The 24,182-nt window shown below is 38.6% G+C and overlaps 1 protein-coding gene across 1 annotated transcript in view; it reads left to right on the forward strand.

The window, feature by feature from the left end:
- The window catches only part of LCLAT1 (lysocardiolipin acyltransferase 1), a 75,599-nt gene that overhangs the window by 14,644 nt on the left and 36,773 nt on the right, over nucleotides 1-24,182 (forward strand). The window contains exons 3-4 of the mRNA XM_010014240.1: nucleotides 1,713-1,859; nucleotides 10,656-10,772. Coding sequence (XP_010012542.1) covers nucleotides 1,713-1,859; nucleotides 10,656-10,772 — 264 coding nt within the window. The remainder of the gene's footprint in view (nucleotides 1-1,712; nucleotides 1,860-10,655; nucleotides 10,773-24,182) is intronic.

Genomic DNA, 24,182 nt, shown 5'->3' on the forward strand with positions numbered 1-24,182 from the left:
TGTAAGATTTGCTGAGACTGCATTCTGAGCATTTCTTTTCTTAATTCATACAACCACTTCCAGTATGCAGTTATCTGGATATCATTAATTATCTGAATATCTGAGACTCATTAAGTCCAGATTGCAGAAGGCATGTTAGTTATGCATGCTCCATCTGTTCTTTTGACGTAAAAATAAGAAGCATCTACCCCATGTTACACATTACACATCTTTAATACTACAATTAAGGTTCCTAAACAATACAGAAGTGATTCTGCAGCTTGGTTAATGCATTATCCAGACTGAATTATGACGTTGTTTTAAAAATTGGTGAGTTTATAAGTAAAGTTCCAGCATATTTTCCTTTTAAGATACCGACACAAACAGAATAGAATGGAATCCCTGTAAAGAGCAGCTGAAATAAAGTGCAAGAATAACATGCTGTAAGTCACCAGCAAAGGAAAAACAGATTTTGAGGGCTGTGGTGAGCAAAGAGGAGGATGGAAGCTGTGATGTTTTCTCTTTGATGTGAAACATCCATCTGCAGGTTTTCTGATGAGATACACAAGCTAGCCAGGTACAGTGGTAAGGCAATGTCATGCTTCTCTGAGCCCTGTTGAAGAAGGGAGCATCACAGGCATGTGGTAGAACTAGAGCCCTGATTTTTCATCCTGCTGTCTGAACTATTAGACAGAACTTCTAATATTAGGTGATATCCTGTATACTAAATTGTGCCCAAAAAGCCAAGAACGTTTATTGAAGACAGTGGCCTGTGACCCCAGAGCTGCAGGCTCAGCAGCAGTTTCATTTATTTAACTGCCTTACATTGCCAGTTTGTCAGGCTGTAAATCAACACAGTTGTCTTGTGTTTTAATACAAACGAATAGATACACATCAAACTTTCCTATAAGCAAGTGTGAAGAACAAGTTTATATTTTCTTCTATTAGTAATGAAAATTGTAAGAAAGTATATGTAATAAAGCCCTAGAAGCAATAGATATTTTCTGCACAATGCACATGGTTAATACGCACTACTAAGGGCAACTGTCTCCATATAATGCAGCTTTCTGTTGTCATGCAGTGCATTTCTGAGATATTTGTCCATAGGGCAAATCTATGTTGCAGTGATTAAGGATACTATAGTGAGGGACATGGTTTTAAATACTTCGCCTCATATAATCATAGCATTGTTTAGGTTGGAAAAGACCTTAAGTATCATCAAGTCCAACCTTTAACCCAGCACTGACAAGTCTACCCCTAAACAGGGTCTCCTAAATACCTCCAGGGACGGTGATTCCACCACTTCCTTGGGAAGCCTGTTCCAATGCTTGACAACCCTTTCAGTGAGGAGATTTTTCCTGATAACCCAGTCTAAATCCTTACGGTCATTTCCTTTTGTCCTGTTGCTTGTTACTTGGACAAGAGACTGACACCCACCTTGCTGCAACCTTCTTTCCTGACAGCATTGTCTCTACTGTTGCTCTCTGGTAACTTGAGTTTTGCAAAGCTGTAGTCATTCCAAATTTATTTAGATTTATTTATTTAGATGATGCAGTCTTTTGCTTCCTATCCAAAACTCCTACAAGGTAACTAAGTTCTCTTGATCGGAGGGTGAGGACAGGTCAGCAAATAAAATGTTCTGTGTAAGACGATTTATAGATATTTTGGAATAACAGACACCGTAGAAGTATCAGTGTGAAATGTTACTAAAGGTGTGTATTTTTAAACCTTAGGCTGGGCGATGCAAGTTGCTGCCTTTATTTTCATTCAGAGAAAGTGGGAAAATGACAAGAGTCACTTTGAAAAAATGCTGGATTATTTCTGTGACATTCGTGAACCACTGCAACTCCTCATCTTTCCAGAAGGAACTGATCTCACAGGTAGGCTGTGTTTGTCATCTCCTTGTGAAATGTTCAACATGGAATTTCTTGGTCGTTTATGGAAACAGTTAAAAGGAGTCCAAGGCAGGAGCAAGATGGGGTTCTCATGGACAGTACAAATCATAGTAAATGATCATATGTGCTGATTCCTTTAAGAGGCACAAACATAGTTCCACTGAGAGGCTTTGCCAGTCTTCCTGACATAACTTAGGTTTCAAAGCACTGATGATTGAAATGACTTTTGATTGGTCAGTGCTGTATGTACATTACATTAGCAAAAGAAGGTCTCCAGACCAGGAATAAATCATAGGCATGTTTCCCTTTCCATATTACTATGGCAAACAGTGCAAAATCATTTCAGACCCATGGAAGAGGAGCACTAATCTATGAGACTTTTTGCCTGATGTTTTGAGAAGAGAAAATGGAGATGCTTGTTCCTTGGGCCATGTAAGCAGTCTGTATCTACCTGTGTAAGAAAAATATCTCCCTTGAACAAATGTTGACATTATCATCAGAGTAAATCTAATGAGCTCAATACTGTAGTATTAATTCTTAATAAAATAGTATCTACCTTAATACAGGTATCTTATGCATTCGGTAGCAAGCTGCTAACCAGTGTTGAAGACAACTCAATTGCCAGTAAAAGATACAACATTGTATGAATATTCTGTGGTCATTCATGCCTGCAGCATGATTTGATAAGCATCATCTTTAAATAGAAAATCAATTACAATTAAACTCCTACCTTTTATTGTATTTAAAAGATTTTTACTATGCTTTCCATTGCAGATATTCTCAAATCATATTTTATTGCAATGCCAGATCAGTAAGTATTAGCCACAGTATAAAAAATAACTAACATATACTGCTTTTTTTCTTCTTTTTGTTTCTGATAACCATAAAAATGATACATATAGTATTCAGATGCTATCACACTGTAGGGAGTTGTCATCACTTCATCAGCCTTCCTGAAAGAAGATGAATTCATTGTACATTCTTGGACTGCTTCACATGATATTTCTTGTTGAATTAGTTATTTTGTATCTAAAATTAGGAAGAAGGATGGAAATTACCTCACTTTAAATTATTTTCTTTTTCCTTAGAATTCATGAACACCTATCCCCTCCTAGCTCTGAATTACAAGGTGAAATCCTTGTCTTATTCATGGATTCAGGAGTCCTTTCCTTGGGTCACTCATACTCTCTTTCTGAACAGGTGTTTCCATCTCAAGATGATTGAAAGAATTGGTTTATTTCTAGGTTATTCCATAAATGATGTAATCCCTCCTGGTATTCCTCAGAGACAACAGATTTTAAGGAACTGGGGAAGTTTCATACTGCAGCTTGAAAAAAGAACTAGCTGTGGACTGAGGCAGCTGCTTGTACTGCAGAGTCCCAGAGGCAGTGGTGGGGATGATCCCACCAGAATGTGGAATTGCTTAAGGAAACACAGGGTTTTCTCTCTGCTGTTATAACTGATATAGTATTTCTGTTCTGATTTCCTTCCTCACATGCGTGTAACACATCCTCTTTAACTTTGCATTGACAAATGCATACCTGCACTAACTGTGCTGTTGTGAAGCCACTCCAGATGGGTGGTGATCATTTCCCCCGGGGCTGTTGAGCAGCCCAGGGAGGAAGCGGTGTGGTGGGAAGGAAGGATTGATGGGCAGGGAAAAAGGGAAGATGATAGAGCACTGCTTCCTTGAGCAGCGGTGCTGGCTTCTGACTGGTGTTTAGTGCTCTAACTCACCATCAGTAATGAATGCCACCTTGAGATTATATCTCTGCATAAGATGTATAGAGACAGGTAAAACCCTGGGGCTTTTTCTGGGAAAGTAAATAATTCTCCCTATCTAATTGTCTTCTCAGGAAACATTAGCTCATGTATTATAACATATTATAGGAGACAGGGCAAAATCCCTTGACAAGCTAATAGGTTTATGCCATATGAGAATGTTAGAACATAATGCATTTTAAGTAATGTTTTGAAAAAATGACTTTCAGCAAACTGTTACGTTATTGACACATTAAGACCTATTGCAACCTCATGTTCCATCTCTTACAAGAAGAAATAAACCACGGTTTTATTCTGAATGGTCACTCAATATCCTAGGGGACATTCTGCAAACATACAGGTAATGGCTCTTGTTTTCTGCCCACATTCCAAACCTGCTAATTACTTCTGAAGACAAAATTCTTCAGGTGCTTAAAGTGGAAAACAACGTTCTACATGTACTTCACCGAAAAGTAGAATTGCTGTGCAGCTCTGTTCTGCTATCTTTGTTTTTATCGTCTCAGTGGCCACATGACAATGATAGATTGACTTCTCTTTCTAAGAAATTGTAGAATGTTTTTGGGTATTTGAGAAGAAAAGATGTCAAAGAAATGTAAAGTGTGACTATTTATATATGGGCCACTGCCTCACTTCAGGTTGGTGAAGTATTTTGCTATGTAAGTCAAACTTAGAAAAAGTAATGTCACGAACCCTGAGTGATGTATTTGCAGCTTGGATGCATAGGGTCTGAGGTAATAATTATATACTTATTTCTGATAGGTTGGTCATCTTTTCACTCTGGAGTACTTCAAGGTTAAAGCTAAGTGCATCAAAGGTATTTTATTGTAATTCCTTAAAAAGAAGCCCTCCGCAGATAAATGTGTAGCCAGACTTTCTGAAGCCCTGAAGCAAACAGAGCAACCTTAAGTCTAATTGCTTCTGAAAAGCTGGAATACAACAACCCACCATTTTGCTTGTTCTTTTGTTTTTCTTGGTGTTCCTGACAAGACTCTTTGTAGTAATTCTTCAGAAAGCAATAACAAAAAATAGTTGCTGTATTGCTCTGCGCCTGTTAAAGCCTCATTTCCTGTGGACTCCTGTCTGCATCCCTGTACATGGTCTCTTCTTCCCCCCAGTTTCTCCTTTTTCCTTGTGTTTCCTTCCGTGTGACATTTCTTCCACAAACCTCTTGCTGCTGTCTCTGCAAGAGGCATCATGTGCTCTGTGGCTCATCCTCACCAGCCCTTGTGTTAACTGATGGCCTGCTGCATGCTGTGCTGAAAGCCCTGATGGAGCCTGTCCTGGCTCTTCCTGTTGTTAAGATCTCTACTCTCAGAGGCTGCCTTTACTCAGTCATTGGTTTTTCTAAAACTCCTGGAGGCTTAATCATCTTTGAAGCTCTTGGCTCTGTCAAACTTTGTTTGCAGATGGCAATAGCTTCAAAAGTTAAGGGGAAAAAACAGGTGGACAGAGTGTGATTGCACAGACCTTTTTTAACTTGAGAAACAGCTAAAAAATAATTAGGAAAGCTTGCTAGAGTCCAGATTTTGGCAGGATTTTTTGGTGTTGATCAGAGAAAGTAACAATGTTGGATTTTTCTCTTTTCTAGTAAATGTGATGCACTTTGGTAATGCAAAAAAGTATTGTTCAAAAGAGGTTTATTTAACGTGTCATATTTTGAAAGTAGCACAAGTAAGAACAATTGCTTAACTTTTCCTTAAAATATTAACTGTGAACCAATACCTTTTATGCTTTTCTGTGCGAACTTCCAATAGATAAATGAGGATTTTAAATTTTCTTTAAGAGTTTTTTTGAGTACTTGCTTATTCTCTCACTATCTGGCACCAATATAATTTGAGAGTCCTTGAAGTCATAGCAGTACATGTATGCTTTTATCACAAGTTAGATTAAAGGAAAAGGTAGTACTTAATGTTCAAGTATCAGTGCACTAGTACTGATATTTGAATATTAAGTACTACCAAACAAAAATGAAAGTAGTGGATAATTGATCGGAAATAGTTGTATTAAATTTATCAGAATCAGCTTTCCAGTAGGATGATGAGGGAAGTACAGGAGGATGAGGGAAGTTTATAGTTCTTTTGGGTGATGTCTAGCAAAACACGTCAGCCTGGACAATGTTGAGTCTGTAAAAGCATGTGAACATGTGTGTTTGAGAGGAGCTAACTTTGCAGATGTGTTTCATGGGGAGCACAGACTTAGTTTGGTTGGGTACAGGTCTTGGAGTTTCTGTACTCTTTGTACTCACATGGAGTACTCGTACTCTTCAGGCTCTCATGAATGCAGCTTGTTACCGCATTATGGCTTTCATCAAAGTAAAATTCTAGAGATTTCTGTTTTAATTCAAAACTAGCTCACAAATTAAAAATATAATTTGACTTAAAGAAAAGGCATTTGTTCACTTCATCCTCTGGTTTTCAGGAGCAAAAGCAATTTAACTTCTTAACGATACATAACTCAACATGAAGAAAATGTGTTAGCGTAATTTCTTCTCCAGTTCCTTGAAATGAAATTCTGAAGTGTAGTGCTTCCAGAAAGTGCCGACTGTCTGAGCTTTTCCAGCCCACATAATTTTGAGATAAATAGGGAAAAATGTAATCAAATGATGTACCAAAGGCAGCACAGGAGCAAAATAATTGTAAGAGGTTATGGCCAGACGCCTTAAATTCTTGTTTGTTTGTGTAGTTTGACAATTGCTCTGCAGTAATGGCTAAAGACTCAAATAAATTGGACTTCTTGTACTTGTAACCACCCCAAAGAACATACTCTCTGTGAGGCAGCATGTATTCATTGAAGGAGGCAGGGGAGGAGAGGCAAGTCAGTGCAAGACCGGAGAAGGCAGAGCATGAAGCAGTTCTGGATCAGGAAAGGTCCCACATCACCCTCTGTTAATAAACTGGTTGCTTTGCATGAAAATTGATTATTCTACTTACTCTTTTCTATCATAGGAGCAAATAGAACCAAGTAGTCAAGAAATACACATAAAAGGAACGATGAGCAAAAATTCTGGGGGTAGATTTACTTTGGCTTAAATACAATGTAGGGAAGAAAATACTTGTTTCTAGAAAGCAATGCTTACTCATGTTTGTCAGAGAGGGTGAGCAAGACAAGGCATTACACTTAGCCAAATGATGCGAGATATGTTTTGGGATTGAGGAGACCCAAACTGAGTTCATTTCCAGTCCTTGTTTCAAGAGCTGCTTTATGCAATTTGTGTGTGTTGGTTGGAAGTAAAGAAGAGAACATATGTTTCCTCTTTTTAAGGAAGTGTTTTCACTATCAGCCTTACAAAGGCATCTTTCACTTTTTCTATTGTTTCACCTAAGGATGTTACAATCTGGACTGACTATGTAGCTAACAGAATAGCCTGATCTGTTGATTAAGGGATTTTAAAGAGGGTTTCTTGTGTGAATTCCCTTAGGTTGGAGAGGATATATAAATGGGTTTCTAAGTTCCTGGATCAGTTTTCTAACGTCTAGGTTTCGCATAATGGGAAACATCCCATTTTCTGCCTTATGTTGAATACAGTTCTAAGTAGCAGACTTGCTCTGAACATTCCCCAGAAGGTTTAGGCACAAGTGTCTCACACAGGGATCCCAAACAGCAGTGGGTGCCAAGGGGCTTACATTGGATAAGATGGCAGTCAGTGTGTTTGTTTATAAGCAATAGCAGAGTAAGAAACTGTTTTCTTCAGATGCTGACAGTAGCAGGAGGGGGAGGAAGAGCATTATTCTTACTTTTCAGAAGAGTGAAGGCACGTCCTCCCTTTACTTACAGGATAGCATCAAAACCCTTTGACCTTCCTGACTTGCTGTAATAAATATTGTTTAATGCACAAAGACCTGTGGCTTGATAGTTGTTAGGAAGGGAAAAAGGAGATGATGTTTCCAGATGACAGTTACCATTGTATTAGCTGAGAGCATTACTCTAGTTCTAAAATCCCATCACACTAGGGTCATGCAAAAGGGGAAGGGAACAATCTCTGTTATATAAAACTTAAAGTCCAGAGGCAAGACAGAAATACAGATATCAGGAAATAGCTGAACAGTATTGGCTGGAGTGCCAGTATCCAGCTGTTCACACGTCTGTAGAAAGGCATTGTAGTAAAGGGAAATTTGGAAGACGTTTTGCAGATGTTTACAATGAGTTCTTTCCAAGTGCAAGGAGGTGCATTAAGAAGAGGTTTGAAGATGATTACTTCAAGGCAATTGGCAGTGGAGGTCCCAAACCTTTTCTCCAGCATTAGTTAGGTCTTGCTCAGAAAGCAAAACTCTGCATTTACTCTTTGGTTTTCCTGCAGTGCCAGTAGGAGTGTTTTGCAAACACCAAGGAATTCATTTTCATGCCTCCTCTGAAACAGAGTGCTAGTGAAAGGGTTTTTCTGAGTGCTCATTAAATGTGTGCAGTTTGAGATGCTTAAGACTTATTTAAGATTTAAATTTTTTTAGATGGCTTAACTTCATGTAAATTTACATGGCACTTGTGTCTCAAAGCTTCGATTGACTTGATTTGCAGATTGCAAATGTGCCTAAGTGAAACCCAGACTTAGATATGCAGGTAATGAAGATAATTCTGTCCTTTAGAAGAAACAATACATTAGCTTATAAACTTTGTGATTAATTAATTTAGAACACTTACTTGAATCACTACAGAATATGGAAAAGAACTCTTGACTTGTATACTTTTTATGGGCACAGTCCTGGTGATCAATGTCATTTCTTAGAAACTGAAGAGTCTTTGTTGAGCTAATAGTGCAGTACAATTATGTCTGAGAGGTAGAATCTGCCTTTTCAGGGGAGTATTTAATAATTACAGAATTACTCTTGCCTTTTCTGCCATTCCAAGTCTCGCTCAGGACTCACTTAGCAAATTTTGTTGTCGCAGAGGTAGGAATCCTAAAGGCAAGTTCCCTTCACTCATTCAGAATAGTCCATTTTCAGTATTGAATGGAGTAGTAGTCGAGCAGACAGACATAGATACTCTGATCACGTGGTTAAAGACATAATGCATATGTCCAAGGAAAAATAAATTTATGTAGCCAAGTGTAATTTTAGTATTTCACACATTCTGTAATTTTAGCAATGCTTCTTGAAGATGTAGTATTTTCAAGTATTTGTACATTCTGGCAACTGGCAAGAATTAAGTCTTTGGATTCTCTTTGCTGAATCACTTGCTTGGCTACCATGCAGCAGTTTTCCTTTCCTGCAGATCAGGAAATATGTGCACTGAATCTGAAGGGTTGCATGTATGAAAAGCAGTGCTCTTATGTGTGGAAACAGTACGTCACAGGGAAAAAGTACTCAATATACTGATATGCTATAGTATTTATTGGTAAGTAGATAGTCCTTTAGGAGGGACACCCACATTTTTTGATAAACAAAGGGCTTATGTAGGTTTAGGAAAAAAAAAGAAAGATACAGGAAAGTTGCATTACTGCAAAAAGGAGATCTCACACTACTGTTAATTTGTCCGTTTGAGCTATTCTTCCTTTACAGGAAAAAATATGATGATTATAAGGGAAACGACTTACCTATAAGTATCAATTCTGTTAGATTATTAAGCAGCAATATGTTTTCATTACTCATTTCCCACCTCTGTTAAGGTTAACCGTGGACACTTAAAAAAAAGAGCTGTTTCTACTTGAAAAGAATAGATACTGCTTAAGCAATGATTGTGTTCCATAGATCTGTTGCTGGGATTTTGTCTTTTAAATCACCTGTGAAGCTATATAAATATGAGTTGTTTAATAAGTTAGTTGATAAAGCTAGAAGAGGGGAGATTTAGATTACATATTGGTAATATGTAACATATTCTTTACTCTGAGGTGCTGAGGCGCTGGCACAGGGTGCCCAGAGAAGCTGTGGCTGCCCCATCCCTGGCAGTGTTCAAGGCCAGGTTGGACACAGGGGCTTGGAGCAACCTGCTCTAGTGGAAGGTGTCCCTGCCTGTGGCAGGGAGTTGGAACTGTATGAGCTTTAAGGTCCCTTCCAACTTGAACTGTTCTATGGTTCTATGATTCTATGAGATTGGTGATGTGCGTGTTCCATTGCCTTTGGCCCCAGGGGAGGCACAGCAGGACACACAACGATGGAGGAAGTGTAGCCAGCAAAGTCCATTTGGCTGCTAACTGAGGCTGCTTGAAGAGCCTCCTGCACATCTCTGGAGAAGAAATTGTTTCCTCTCCACCTGTCTTCAGAAGTTTTTGCTGTAGTGTACGTGTCTTTCTCATTTAGTGAGCTCTGTTAGCAACTGCCTCTGAAAAGCCTTTGTTTGGTTTCCTCATGAGGGACTTCTTTGTGCTGGAGGTTCAAAACATATTTGTCACGGGGTTTAGCCACGGTGCTTTCCAGATGCGTTGCATGTACTCTGTGTCTAGCAGCAAGCATGTGTAGTGACACTGAGGCAGTGGGACAAAACATTAAGCCAGGGTATGTATGTGCAGCACAGGTTGATGAATAAAGCATGTCAAGTTCAGAATGAAGATGGAGAATACTATTCTAATGTATTACATTAACTCTTTTCCTCCATTTAATGTTTTATTTCTGAAATAAGTTTAATGTGGTTAAACATTGACCTCAAGGTATTTTTATACATCATAGCAAATCTGCATTACTACGTATTGTGCCTTTTGAGTTAAACAAAATAATTGAGCCAGTTAACACATTTTACTGTAAAATGGGTATTGAAATGTATAGAGAACTAGTAACAGACTTTAATTTATAGATTTCAGACTGCATTTGATAATTATGAAAGCATTGCTGATTAATTTCTATAATGAAAGGAGAGGATAAAAAAGCTTTTCTTGCAATCCACATGGCTCTTCCTCATACCATACTAGAGCCAGCTGAAAGCACGCTCACTGTCTGCCTCCACCTGAAAAGCTGTTGCATATTCGTACTGTGTGAACGGCTGTCGTACTGTTCCTGTCGTATAATAATTATATTTAATTCTTGGTCTCCATGCACACTAATTGACAATGATGCTTTTTATTCTGTCCTTCAGCCAGCACCAAAGCTCGCAGTAATGAATTTGCTGAGAAGAATGGACTTCAAAAATATGAGTACGTCTTACATCCGCGGACTACCGGCTTCACTTTTGTGGTTGAGCGTCTAAGGGAAGGTAATTCTGCTCTGTATTCCTATGTTCTTTTTGCCTTTAACATAACAAATCTCACCCAAGCTGTAGAAGCTGATGCTCACAAAAATGCTTGAAGATCCCAGCAAGTTCAACCTTGTTGTCTGTACCAGACCTTACTGAACACACAGACATGTATAAAACTGCCTGCTCTGAAAAGCTTCTGGTTTTATGTCTGAGAGTGGAGATGAATTGTAATGTTAAATGGGCAAAAGGAATGCACAGCAGCATGTGGATGTAGCAAGTGAGCTGCCCAGTGCTGGCAGTGTTTTCAGGTGATGGTGACTTGGAGAAGCTGTGTAAAATAGTTCTGCTGCTTGGTAGAGTGGTGGGGAAGAGAATGCGTGATACTTGCTTTCTACCTGGAAATGGTCTTCCACCCCTGTATGAATCTGGGAGTAGGGATGGAGTCCAGAGGGGACCAGAGTATAAAGGTGTGATTGCTTGTTAGATTGCTATGTTCGTGGGTCATTTCAATGAGATTTGAGGCCATAACAGTGTAACCTAACCATTAAGTAATACTGATGTGGCAGTGATTCAAATACAGATGAGTTGCAGTGTGTGCAGGATATATGAATGTGTGATTGAACAAAATAAACATGTACAGTAGATATGAAGTAACTTATTTATAGGTTAGTTCTTCAGGGAAATGCGTTTCCAGATCTTTAACACATGCTGGTTATTCTTGCTGCCAAAGGAAGAAGTTTGAGATGATTAAAAGGAATAAGAGCCTGTGGGTAGGTTTTCTCCCTTGCTAGAATCCTTGCTTGGATTTTAGGAGCAGAGCTGGCTTACATTTTCTCTAATTCCTACTTAGCAGATATTCTAAAAATCACTGTAAATGCTTTGATATTTTGTCCAGCCGGCCAATCCTAGCTGGACCATGTATCTATTTGACCCTATTTATTTTGGACATTCAGTTGGTGGATATCTTAGATGTTCATCTATCTTGAATGTTTATTACTCAATTTGCTGTAGTAAAAAATTGCTACATATGCAATTTCAAAAGCTTGTTTTACTTAAAACTTTATAGCACCAGGTTAACCTAGTGCATAATAATGTTTCTAGCCTGGAACACATTTTCAATTGAAGTAATATTTTCCACTCGAAATATTATCAACTTAAAAATAAAAAAACAAATCCTGTATTTGCTGCAGAAATGAGGTTTGTGCTTGTACAGTCATTTTCTAATTTGGTCAGAATGCTTTTCTCTTCCATTTCTGTGTGAGAGATCTATGCAAATTAGCCTATTCGGTTACAAAAAGGAAAATATTGGAGGCTGATTCCAAAAACATTCCTATATTTTTTTGGGTTTTGTTTTTCTTGTCTAGTCTTTCAAATGCTTTTAAGTCCTACTTTTATTTAAGGCAGACAAATCTTGTGTAAAATACTCATGTCCCTTTAGCATTGAATTTACTATGTTGGGAACCTTTATAGACATTATAAGCTATATATATTATGACTGTATGCTGTTATGTACTAAATTATGCGTGAGAAGGTAGTATCACTAGCATTTTAAATGCTTAGCTATTACTTATTAATTTAAGAATTTTTTTTCAGTTGTTTGCAAGTGTGCCAAAACCAGACCATTTGTGTTGAAATGTTTTATTTTTACGGACAACCTAGCTGTAGTTGCTTGACTTTAAAACACTTCAGTATATTATATACCTGCATATATATATACATATATGTATATAATTACAATATAGATGTCCAGGTAGGTTTTCAGCTACAGACGGCACAGTTGGGACCTAGGGTTATCGCACAGCTCTGATTTAACTTATCATTTATGCTATTTATACTTTATTCCTAATACTAGCAGTAATAAGAAAACCAGGTTTGGTAAGGATATGGTGTTAACATGAGTCCCATGTTAACATGACTGTCCTAATGCTACAATAGTGCTGGCAGCAGCAATAATCATAAAAATAGTCTTGTTTCCTTTTTCCTGCTCATTACTGTGAGCACAAAGCAGTGTGTGTGACTTTAACATGCAGCAGGGAGTGGTGAAGATTTTAACATCATGTTTTACGTCTTTGAAAGTATTTTTGTGCATAGATGACAACCTTATTGCCCTATAGCTCTCCTGTGAATACATTTTGGCTTGTGGCTGTTTTTCATTCCTGAGGCTCAAGTGTCTTCAGGCCTGAGTACATTATTTTACTCCAAAAATAGGTTGATGAAGAGAGGGGGAAAATGTCAGTAGAAGTTTAACTGCTTTTTGAATGCTGAAAAAACTAATTTAATTTGGCAAGAACCCTGATTAATATGCATCGCAAGCTGTAGCATGAAAAAATTACCTGTTAATACATAAAAATAACTATTAATGACCCTTCTGAGTAGGATATGAAAAATAAGGAAAAAATAACCTCCAGTAAAATGCTGGTTTTATCTCTGTAGGAGAGTTTCTTCTTCTAGGAAGTACAGTCTGCACTCTGACAGCATAATCTGTCAGTTATCAGTCCTTTGCTTTCCATAGGTGGCAGAAACTTCTGAACAATGTGATGCCAGTGATGACCAACACTCAAATTCCTCTGGCTGCCTTCTTGCTCTTATACAGTCATTATTTCAACTATTTAATCTGTTTTACCCGTAGATGCTGCAATGATGTTTTTTAAGTCATTGCTGGGATGATGAGAGCTGAGCTAAAAAAAGAACTATATAACCTCCACCCAAAAAAAGCAATAAAAATTGTTTAGGCAATACATCTTCTTGGCTTTTGAGTCTCACAGCTTTTTTCCGCACATTCTAGCTCTTCGTGAGTGATAGCTCTTACCCTCAGAGCTGACTGTGCTAAACAGAAACCCAGGTAAAAGCTGACTGGTTTTGACTTTCATTATGCTCAGGTGCCAAGGCAGTGAAAATACTGGTTTACTTGTAAATGATCACATTACTGTTTGTTATTCATATAAACCTTAGAATCACCCAAGAGTAAACACAGACGATGAACATGCTTCAGATGTATAATTAATAATACACTCAGGAGAGGAGGGACTGCAGTTGTTGCTGGTTTTTAAGCAAGAGATTCAGGATTGATTTTTGGAGAAGTGTGCTCCTTTGGCCAAATAGTAATATTAAGTAGGATGGTTTAGTATAATGTCATTGTGTATGGTAAGAGAAAATACAGTATAGACATGAGAACACAAAGAGGTAAAGACCGCATGGTAGCTGGATAAGGTCAGCTTGCTACCTGATACGCAGTGTAGAGTGTTACCTGAAGATGTGGAAGTGAGTGAGAAAGGAACAAAAATTTCAGTAAGGACTAATGAAGATGGAAAAGTATTAAATATACTTAGGTTAGATATAGACTAATGAAATATATGCATTTTTCACCCCTACAAGAAGATGATACTTCTTAGCAACTGTTATCGAATTTCTAGTGAATTATGCAGTCTCTGCAACAGATAAATCAGGTTTCTGAGATTCTTCATTAATCATTACTGATGCAGGTTACTCAAAACACCACTAGCCTTTTTTCCTGGCATTGTTTAAACTTTGCTCTGCAAGCACTTTGGCCTTAGTCTGTCAAAGTACTTAAAGTATATGAGCTCAATTAATTTCACATTTTCTTAGTGCTGAAGATGGGCTTCAGCACATTTGATCACTTACTGGGGCAGCCAGAGGAATTGTGCTGTGGAAGAGCAAACCTTTGTTGACCAAAGTGACCACTGCAATCCCAAGGACTGTCACATCTGGCTGGCTGGCTATCAGTTGAAAGCAAAGGGAAAAAATGTTGTTTTGTGTGACATGTTCTAGTGTGAGGTGTCCCTGCTTGTGGCAAGGGGTTGGAAATGGATGATCTTAAGGTCCTTTCCAACCCAAACCGTTTTATGATTCTATGATTTGCTTCTTTCTAATTCTGTTTGCTTGATCAAGTGTATCATATGTCTTGCCTCAGCTGTTATGAATCCCTTGTTTCAGTCAGCGCCTGGTGAAGAATTACTAGAGCTTTATGCTGTATTTCTTTGGGGGACAAGGGTGAGCATTTTTGGAAAGACAGTCAGAACATGTGAATGAGCAACAGAAAATGAACTCTAGACACCAAAATGAAGATTGCTCATGACTCCTTTTATTTTTTTAACTCATCATCACATACCCCTCTTTAACCATCTCCTAAAATCATATTCAATCCTTTTTTAAAGCTTGAAACTTTGAACAGATGTTACATATGGAGTAATTTTTTGCAGAACTCGGGTTAAGGCAAATCATCTCCTTTTACAAAATGTGGGGTTTTGATAATGACAAAAATATGCAGGGATTTAAATAAGACTTTTATAGAAGCGTGCCTTTAACAATGTTAATTAAAAACATTGATGGCTCATACAGTGCTCCTGAAGATCTAGTTTGTGAGATCCTGCTATGAAAGGTCAGGAGGTTACTCATACAGTAAGTATAGGTTTTCAGGCCTGGTTGTATTTTAGCAAGTTTTTTCTTGAAGTGCCAAATGACATTGAAAGTTCAGATGGCTTGAATGTTCAGTTTCAAAGAGATGGAAAATAATACTAGTTGATTTGATTCAATATTGTCTGGATTCATTGAATTATGTATATTATCTTGGCATAATATCTGTAATTGTAGCCAAATAGTCTGTCGAGAAAAAATAGCTGTTTACAAATGTTTTCTTAAAATTGCTTCATGGCTTTTTTCTCTGGACTAAATAAACTGTAAATGTTAAGACAGAGCAAAGGTTTTTAAAGCGTCATTAGAAGATTATTCATACTTTTGTAGACAGTTATTTCTGCCAGTGTTAAATTGTAACTGACCTCTTTTTGACACTTCCTTTATATCCATCAACAGTCTTGAATATCTGGATGCACTGGACTGGATGTTCCTTTTATGGGGTTTATATTTTACTAGTTTTAAAGCATGATGAAGAGTCAGAATTATTTGCCTTATTAGAGTATTTCAGCTTCAAATTTATTTCTGGCTCATAATTAGCCAACTGAAAAAAAATATAGCAGATAACAGCTGCCAACTGCAGCATTCTAAAATAAAGATACGAATTTAACATGCTTGCCTTCATTGCCGTATTCTTACCAATGGAAGGAAACTGTGATTCTCATCCTGCTTCCATGATTGCTTCAAAATTGATCCTTTTGCCCCAGAATAAATGTTTATATATGTGCCATCAGAAACCAGTCTGTATCTTCTATTGTTTTTACCTGAGCTTTACAGCATTTCAGTATGCGAGTATCTCAATCTGGTTTGTTGCTAAGGGAAGAAAACTGTAGTTAGGTGGTCAATCCAGTATATCTCTATATAACCATGTAAATATTTTAATCCTGTGATTAATATTGACTATTAAGCTTTTTCAGGAGTTCTCGTATCCACGTATATTTATGTACTTAATGCCATCAATTTGGGTTATGGTACAATGTGTTTGTATGGCACTTTTGAGCTAATAATCTAGGGAGACAGTTTGTGATTTGCAGCTTAATATATATCTAAGACAGTTAATAGGAGATGACAATCAGCAGGTCTTGAAAGCTGACCCCTATGATTTGGTTCACCTTCACTGGGATGAGAAGTAGCCCAAGAGTTACGCAGCAGGTCCTTGTAGGTGGTATCTGAATGTCCTCGCTCTGCATGGAGAATGTAGTAATCTCCAGTATAAAGCCATAAGTAGCTTATGGACTGTCTTAACGAGATGATTCTGACTTGAGCCCTGCAACCGTCACATGAGTCACAGTGCTCAAATTTGACATACTTGTGTAAATGGTGTTTAAAGTTGAGACTCTCAATTTAGTAATTCATTAATGAGGCCCTCTGACTTGAAGTAGCTCCCAGAGCTTTCTTTTTCTTCTGACTTGGAAAGAGAGGCAGGAGGCTGCTTTTATGAGTGGCTGGAATATCAATGAGGAATGTTACCAAGATACTGCCAGAGACTTGTCTTGTGGTGTAAATGATGCTTCTACTGTCTGCACAGTTATGTCCAAAGCACGTACATCTCACAAGACAGATACCATTCATTCTTCCAAATGTAAATCAAAGTAATACCAATTTCTAAATGTGTTATATTTGAGTTTTCATAAGGGAAAATTGATACAGGTGTAAAATTCAGGTCTGGAAAAGCTCTGTTCATTGACTGAAATGCTGAGGCTATGGTGGGTGTATGAATGAATGGATGTATGTATTACACACACTGCTTTCTAATTTGATACACAGACTTCCTTTCCTCTTCAGATTAATCTTGGGTTAGGCATGTGGGATCACAGGAGTGTCTGCAGAATTACCTTCAGAGTTTTTATGTTCTCAAACTGAGCCGTGTAAGCAGGACTTCAGCAGTTTTCAGGTTCACGCATCATTTGTCTTCCGCATTACAGAGGTCCAGGGCATAGAAAGGCCCCACATCAGATGACAGTAAGGGTAAGATCCATTGTTTTAAGGCAAGCTAGCCTCCTCCCTCTTGGTGACGGAACAGATTTCTCACTCCCAGGATGATATGCTGGGCTGCTGCCCAAATTTCTGTGGGTTCTGGCGAGGCTGGAGCTTGCGCAGTGACCGGCACTGCCATCTCTCAGAGCAGCTCTCGCCTGTTTGTGCTGGTTGCTTGGTACACGTGTAAACCAAAACCGGTCTGTTTTGGAAATAGGAAAATATAAGTGGCCACATGAGCATTAACTTTAGGTCCCCAATCAACTCATTTCACCTTCAGATTTGCAGAGATTGAGCAGCAGCTCTAAACTATCATTCCTCAATACAAGGAAAGTCTGTCTTCCCATTTTTTTCCCCACTGTGCATGTGTGCCTCCCAGAGTCACGTTACTAAGTAGACTGATACTCAGAAATTACAGAGCTGTTGTGAAAGAGCTTTGAGCAGGGTTTTTAGCTGAAAGTGCAGTATTAGAGCTTCACTGGCTGCTGTTATAATTGAACTTGTGCTTTTATGAGAATTGGATTCTGTGCATCAAATAGCATAGCCTTTGATATAGAAGTATTGGTATGTAAATTGGGGCTTGCGTGCCTTTTATGCCTTTTGTGTGCTGGTAGAAAATTCGTAACAAATTAGTAAATTTAAAATAACAACAAAGACCTTGTTCAAAACCACACTTTTATCGCTTGGCATGTCTGTGAAATTCAGCAATGCAGAAAATCCAGTGCAGGCTGTTGTGCTTTGTTGTGAATGCTGACAGTTGTCTCTGTAATCTGGAACATGGGAAAGGGCAGCTCAACTTTTTCCAGAATCATGTTAACCATTGATGATTACCATATCTTGCAAGCATCTGCCTCTATTGGCTTTGATGTACTTCTCAGAATGAGCACCAGCTTTCTGTTAGATATTTTCTGGCCTTTGGTACTCATTGAAGGTTTTGTTACTGTCTTCTTTCATGTCTTTACTGGAGCAGTATTCTGCACCACTTGTCCCACCATAGTGGCAAACAGGCCAGCGTTCTGGTCCTCCAGGGAAGGATTTGGTTTTTCAAAGCCACTCTTTTGTCAGCCTCCATCCTTTCCTTGTTCCATCCTCCACTGCTTTTGAGACATGAGCACAGCCTCTCACTGAAGGGTTTATGGTGGATTCATGTAGTGTTTGCAGGCTGACTTGTTGTTTGTGTCACCCACAACCTGTGGTGTTCATCGGAAGTATTTCAGGTTTTACGTTCTTGAGCCTATCAAGATCCATCTACTGAAATAATCTCCTTACACTCTCTTACGTGTGAGTCATGGCTAGTGACAAGCAGATATACCATGCGGTGGATCATTTTCCACTTACCTCCTCACAGGTTATTCATAGTCGCTGTGGTAACCATATTAAAGAGTTATTGTTTGCCAGCAGTTACCCCACAGTGGTATTAGAGGTTTCCACTGTTTTCCCTTAACTCAGAATACACAGTATCTGTGGTAACGATGTGGTAATGTTTGGCAACTGTGGACTTTTTTTACTTGCTTCAACTGGAGCCTGGAACAATGTTAGCTCATCAATTCGAATACGTAGAAACAAAGCTTGGCCACAGATGAGTTCAGGAAAAAATGATTGCTCAGTAAAAAACTAGAATTATTTTCTTCAAAATGGAAAATATGCCCCTGCATTTATTTTTTTTAAGCTAACATTCATCTTTTTTTCCAAGGAACTGTTGAAAAGGTTTTTCTGGTTGTGTACACGTTTTGGCTAGGTGGTGGACCAAGAGTGTGTGTAAGAAGGTGTATCTGCTGGGCTAGGCTTGGTCAGCATCTCTTTGGGTGTGTATTTTAAAAGGTTATTAATCTGATTGGAATATTTATTTGGTTTGTTTATTCCTATTGTGTCACTCATGGCAGCACAGAAAGCTTAGCACAGGGTCTTGAAGTGCCTTTGGTGCTCCCCTGAACCTGCATGAAGCACCAAACACTCCATTTTATGGGCTTGTTCACTACATCCTTGTGTCTGACTTGGTACTATTAAAGTGTACTGAATACTGCAAGAAGAGGAGCTGCGTGGAGACCTCAGAGCAGCCTTACAATGTCTGAAAGGGGGGCCTACGAGGATGCCAGAGACTCTTCATCAGGGACTGTAGCGACAGGACAAGGTGTGATGCGTTCGAACTTAAACAGAGAAGGTTTAGGTTAGCTGTAAAGAAGAAATTCTTCCCTATGAGAGTGGTAAGGCCCTGGAACAGGCTGCCCAAGGAAGTTGTGAGTGCTCCATCCTTGGAAGTGTTCAAGGCCAGACTGGACAGAGCCTTGGGCGACATGGTTTAGTTGAAGGAGTCGGGGGTTGGAACTAGATGATCTTTAGGTCCTTTCCAATCCAAACCATTCTGTGATTCTATGGATTGTCAAGGGGTTTTGGGTTTTTGTGTCAGAGTACTGAGCTTTGTCGTTGTTTTAAAAGACTTATGCCTGCAGGACAGACAATAGGTGAGCCTCAGGTAAAGTTCAAGTTTATCAATTGTCAGACAAGGATCCATGATTTTGCAGGTGATGTTAGTTGGATTGGTAACATAATTATTGTTGAAGTTGAAAAACCCTAATTAGTAACCCTGATAAACCCTAATTAACTCCTATAAAGAGAGGAATAGTATTTATACCTGTTCATTTCACATGGCATTACCAGATGCTCTACACAGCATACCAGCTTCTTGGCTCTGTTTATTAGTAAGGCAGGTAATTGCTTCACACAGTCTTGAGTAGAAAGAAGCCTAAACATACCTTTTCCAGGACAAAATACTGCTGTAGTTTCAGTTAGGAGATGATGTTTCCTGATGTGTTTTATTAGAAAAATAACAGCATCTCCAAGCTGAACAGACTAATCCCAAATCAGAGCCCCATTGTAACAGGGATTCTCAGTCCTATTTGATGGATTCCCCACTCTTCCACTTTTTGCAAATGCTAGCTGTTTTCATTTCCAGCTGCATTAAAGTTGCTGCAAATGTATTTTGTGTTTTCCTGATACCACTTTTCTATATGAGTAATTGCTGGCAGGGGAGATCTGTGGAGTATCATTTCAGTTACTGGAAGTATGAGTAATTGCTGGCAGGGGAGAAGATCTGTGGAGTATCATTTCAGTTACTGGAAATGCTAGAATCCTCAAGCTGTTCAGATACAGCCCCCAAATCTTTAAGATAGTAATACAGCTTGCAGTCTTCTCTACTTGCAAAATTCAAGGTTATGTGTTGTTAAACCTTAAGTAGATTGTTTCTTTCATTCCTTTCTGCTGTTGCAGCTTCATCTCTTCTTCCCTTTGCCCTCCTCCCAATCCCCTGCCATTATTTTCAGGGTATATTTGCGTATACAAATATCAGTCCAGCATCATGCTTCTCCAAGCTGACTTAGATCCCTGATTTTTGCAATCATTTGCAAGGCTCTGCTCCAGAGATGTTGAGAGCAGTGCCACATTCATGAGTCCTGGATGTTGCTATGGGACTCATGCTGGAAAACGAAAAACGTAAGAGGGCAGAGGAGCTTGGGAAAAGTTGTAGTAGAGTATGAATGCTTTTTAAAATAGATTTTTATCAAAACATAAACTTCAACATAAATTCAACCCTTCACCTCATTCATCACCTTATATGTAACCTGAAATACTGCTGTCTTTGGGCCCTATTTTGTCAACCTTTTCCTGAACTGGAGAGCAGGAAATAAGGTCTTGGCTCTCAGTGTTCTTACTAAACACTGGTAGGTATAGGAAGGGTTTCCCTTTACTGCCTATGTACTGTGCCAGTTATTTGAAGTGCAGTATGGTGTGAATTTACTGTTACGATGAACTATATCACATATATAAAGTTTGAATATATTTTCCCATAAATTCATTTTTCTTTGGAATTGGAGAACTGTTTTTAATACACATTCAGTAAGGTAGTGTCTCTACCTAATCGTATTTCCTACTGGTAAAAGCTAATAATATCTTAAAATAAGCATCTCTGAAAGGCTTGTCATCTCTATTTAGACTTATGCAAAACCCTGGTTTTGTTTACATTGGTAGTCATTGTTGACCTTGCAGTATAACAATAAAAGTGAGTTCTCTTGGTGATTATAAAACACTTCCAGAAGCAGGGACCTGAACAATCTTCTGGCTGGCTTGTTCCAATCACCAGTCCTTCACTGCGCTGTTCTGAAAGAGGCCAGCCGGTTCTGATGGTTTCTGACATTGCACAGAGAGTAGGAACATCTATTAGGAGAAAAGCATAACATGCATGATAAACAAAAAGAAGAGAGGCATTTTTAAAAAAGCTTCCAAGACTTAGGAGTTTGTGAGCAATGGCACTTTTGCATTGCCTGGAAGTTGCTATGGGTACTGATGTTGAAAAGCCAAACACGCAGTGGGCAGACCTCAGGGACGTAAGTCCCATTCAAAATCCTGTAAGAATCAGTGTTTTTAAAATCTGCTTGGATGCTTTTGAAGAATCATCCCCCAGAAGAATTCTTTGCCTAAGTACTCCCCAGGTTCATCCTGTCAGCAGCACCGTTGTGATTTAACCAGTCCTCTTCTGCCTTCACTTAGCCAAAGAAGCATTCCTTCCAAAAGACCTGAAAGCTCCATGGCTTCCTCTATCAGTCCTTTGCTTTGCTGCTCTTGTAGCATGGATCAGAGAATGAAATGAAACATATGCTCAGGAGCTATGGCTCCTTCTTTCCTTCCCATTCTTCATGTACTATCTGCTAGTTCCGTGTCTTTTTGAGGCAGGTATTTTGTTTTTGTACATCTGAAACCATCTCACTGGTATATTAGTACTGTTGAAGCAGGTAGCAGTTAAGCTGCAGCTGTCTCAAATAGCACATCCTGCATGTCCACAGCAAATATTTAATAAACCTGTTAATAATACATTCCAAACCTTACTGAAAGGCTGTGGAGATTCATCAGGATTTATGCTACCTGTGGTGCTGACAAATTCAGTTGACATTGCACACAGAGACACGCACGTAAGCAGGCATTCAGTGTTTAAAATATATGCATAATTTCTGATTTATAACAGCAGTGTTGTACATTAGGAGAGAACATTTTCAAAGGATTATTCTCCTCCTTGAAGGGATAAATTCCCTTGACTTCCAGTCTTGTGCCTTTCTGTATTCTGGCACATGTTGTAATCAACCAGCAGCATATTCTTTTTCACGTCGTCTTGTTTGGACAGCAGTGGACAGCACAGAATTCATTAAAACCCAACAGCCAAATGTTGGTAGAATATAATGAGCCCATGACTCAGATGGTGGCGTTTTTCCTGTAAGGTGTGATATATTGGGTACGTACAGAGCTGTGTATATGCAGAGGAGTTTTGGTGGCTGATTTCTGTCTTTCTTGGCAAACTGTCTAGGATGAGGATTGTATTCTAAAACCTAAATACAGCTAAAGAAAACAAATCTTATTTAGCCTCTCTGAATTCATTACAAGCAAAATTACTTCACTTTGCCACTCTCTCTGAGCTGATCAAAAGCACCATAGCCAGGCATGGGCTGCTTTACACCCAAACTGAAGAGACTGTGTTAGTGAAGTCAATGTGGGCTTCAGGTAGTCTATGAGCAAAGTGAGCTCACTCAGTCTGCAAAATGTTCTGGGGCATCCCCAAACCAGTGTTAATGGTGTTGTTTCAGAATGAGTGTCACTGGCTTCATGCTAAAGGTCCATTGCCACCTCACAGCTGGTCCGAGAGAAGGAACTGAAATGACTAGCTACATGTCACTTTGAAAACATTCCATGGTCCACTGTTGGGATGCTCCATCCTGATCTACAAGTCGAATGGTCTCATAAGGCACTGCATCTTTTCAAAGTATAACAGAAAAGAACATTCAGACTGCATAACTAAATGCTGAGAAATAGGAATTTCAAGAAGTGAGATTAAATGCAGCCCTCTTGTGGTGCATGCTCTTGAGCAAGGCAACAAATGTGTTTTGCAGGTCTGGTGTTTCCTCTGCTTAGAATGACAAACTTTTAACAATGTGTTTTTTGTGCTTTTTCATTTCAAACTAAAGAAAGGTACATTTAAAAAGAAAAAAGCCAGAATGGAGAGCTTTTGCTTTAACTGGCGGAGCTTTGAGGCTGAACAAGAACCTACAAAGGAATAAAACAAGTTCCATAACCTGTAACATGCTCTGGAAAAGCCTGAGAGGGGTGAACCTGAGAAGACCTGAGGAGTTTCTTCCTAGGAAAAAGGGAGAATTTGGGAGTCTCTGTTTATAACTCCAGAAATGTTGCCTTCATTTTCAAAAATTCTATAGAAACTCTTTTACAGCCTGTTATCTCAGCATTATTTTCTTAAAATATTTTGCTATCCAGAAACACATTCCTGAAATACTTCCATTATTTTAGTAGAAAAGTATTGGAGATAGCTGAAAGAAATGAGAGGCTTGAAAATGTATGCTCTGACAGCCGGTTCTCAAATCCAAATCTTATAAATACAATAATGTGGTTTATATCAGTGAGTAATCCAGAGTAAACTTCAGGAAATGGTGGCCTATACTCTGACAGCAGATTCTCAAATCTAAATCTTATAAATACAACAATGTGGCTTATGTGTATGAGTAATCCAGAGTACACTTTAGGAAACGATGGTACATCAAATGTGATATTTGGACATGCTGACATAATTAGCATCTTCTAGCTCTCAGATTTTGTTCTTTTAACAAAAAAAATAAAGAAGACCAAACAAAAAACCCACCCACAAATGTTTTTCTAATTTTCAAGTGATGTGTTTCTTCACCAACTTTCGTTACTAAATTGTACTTCTACTTTATAGAGCAGAAATGTCATGTTGCTGTTTCCTCCCTGGAATTCGCTGTATATCTGGTGTGGACAAAAATCAAGAGTTATCTCAAAAAGCAGCACCAGCAATGCCAGCAGTATGACACTTCACAGAGTCTTTCTCTGAATAAAAGGAAACACACCAAGAAACCAATTATAAACAAATAAGAACACGAGCAAAAGGCAGGTCAGGCTTTTGCCACAGAATAAATAAAGCTTATTGAGAACTGCATGTAAAATATATTT

This window comes from Nestor notabilis, unplaced genomic scaffold, assembly GCF_000696875.1.
Source record: "Nestor notabilis isolate BGI_N333 unplaced genomic scaffold, ASM69687v1 scaffold9135, whole genome shotgun sequence".
Classification (NCBI taxonomy): domain Eukaryota; kingdom Metazoa; phylum Chordata; class Aves; order Psittaciformes; family Psittacidae; genus Nestor; species Nestor notabilis.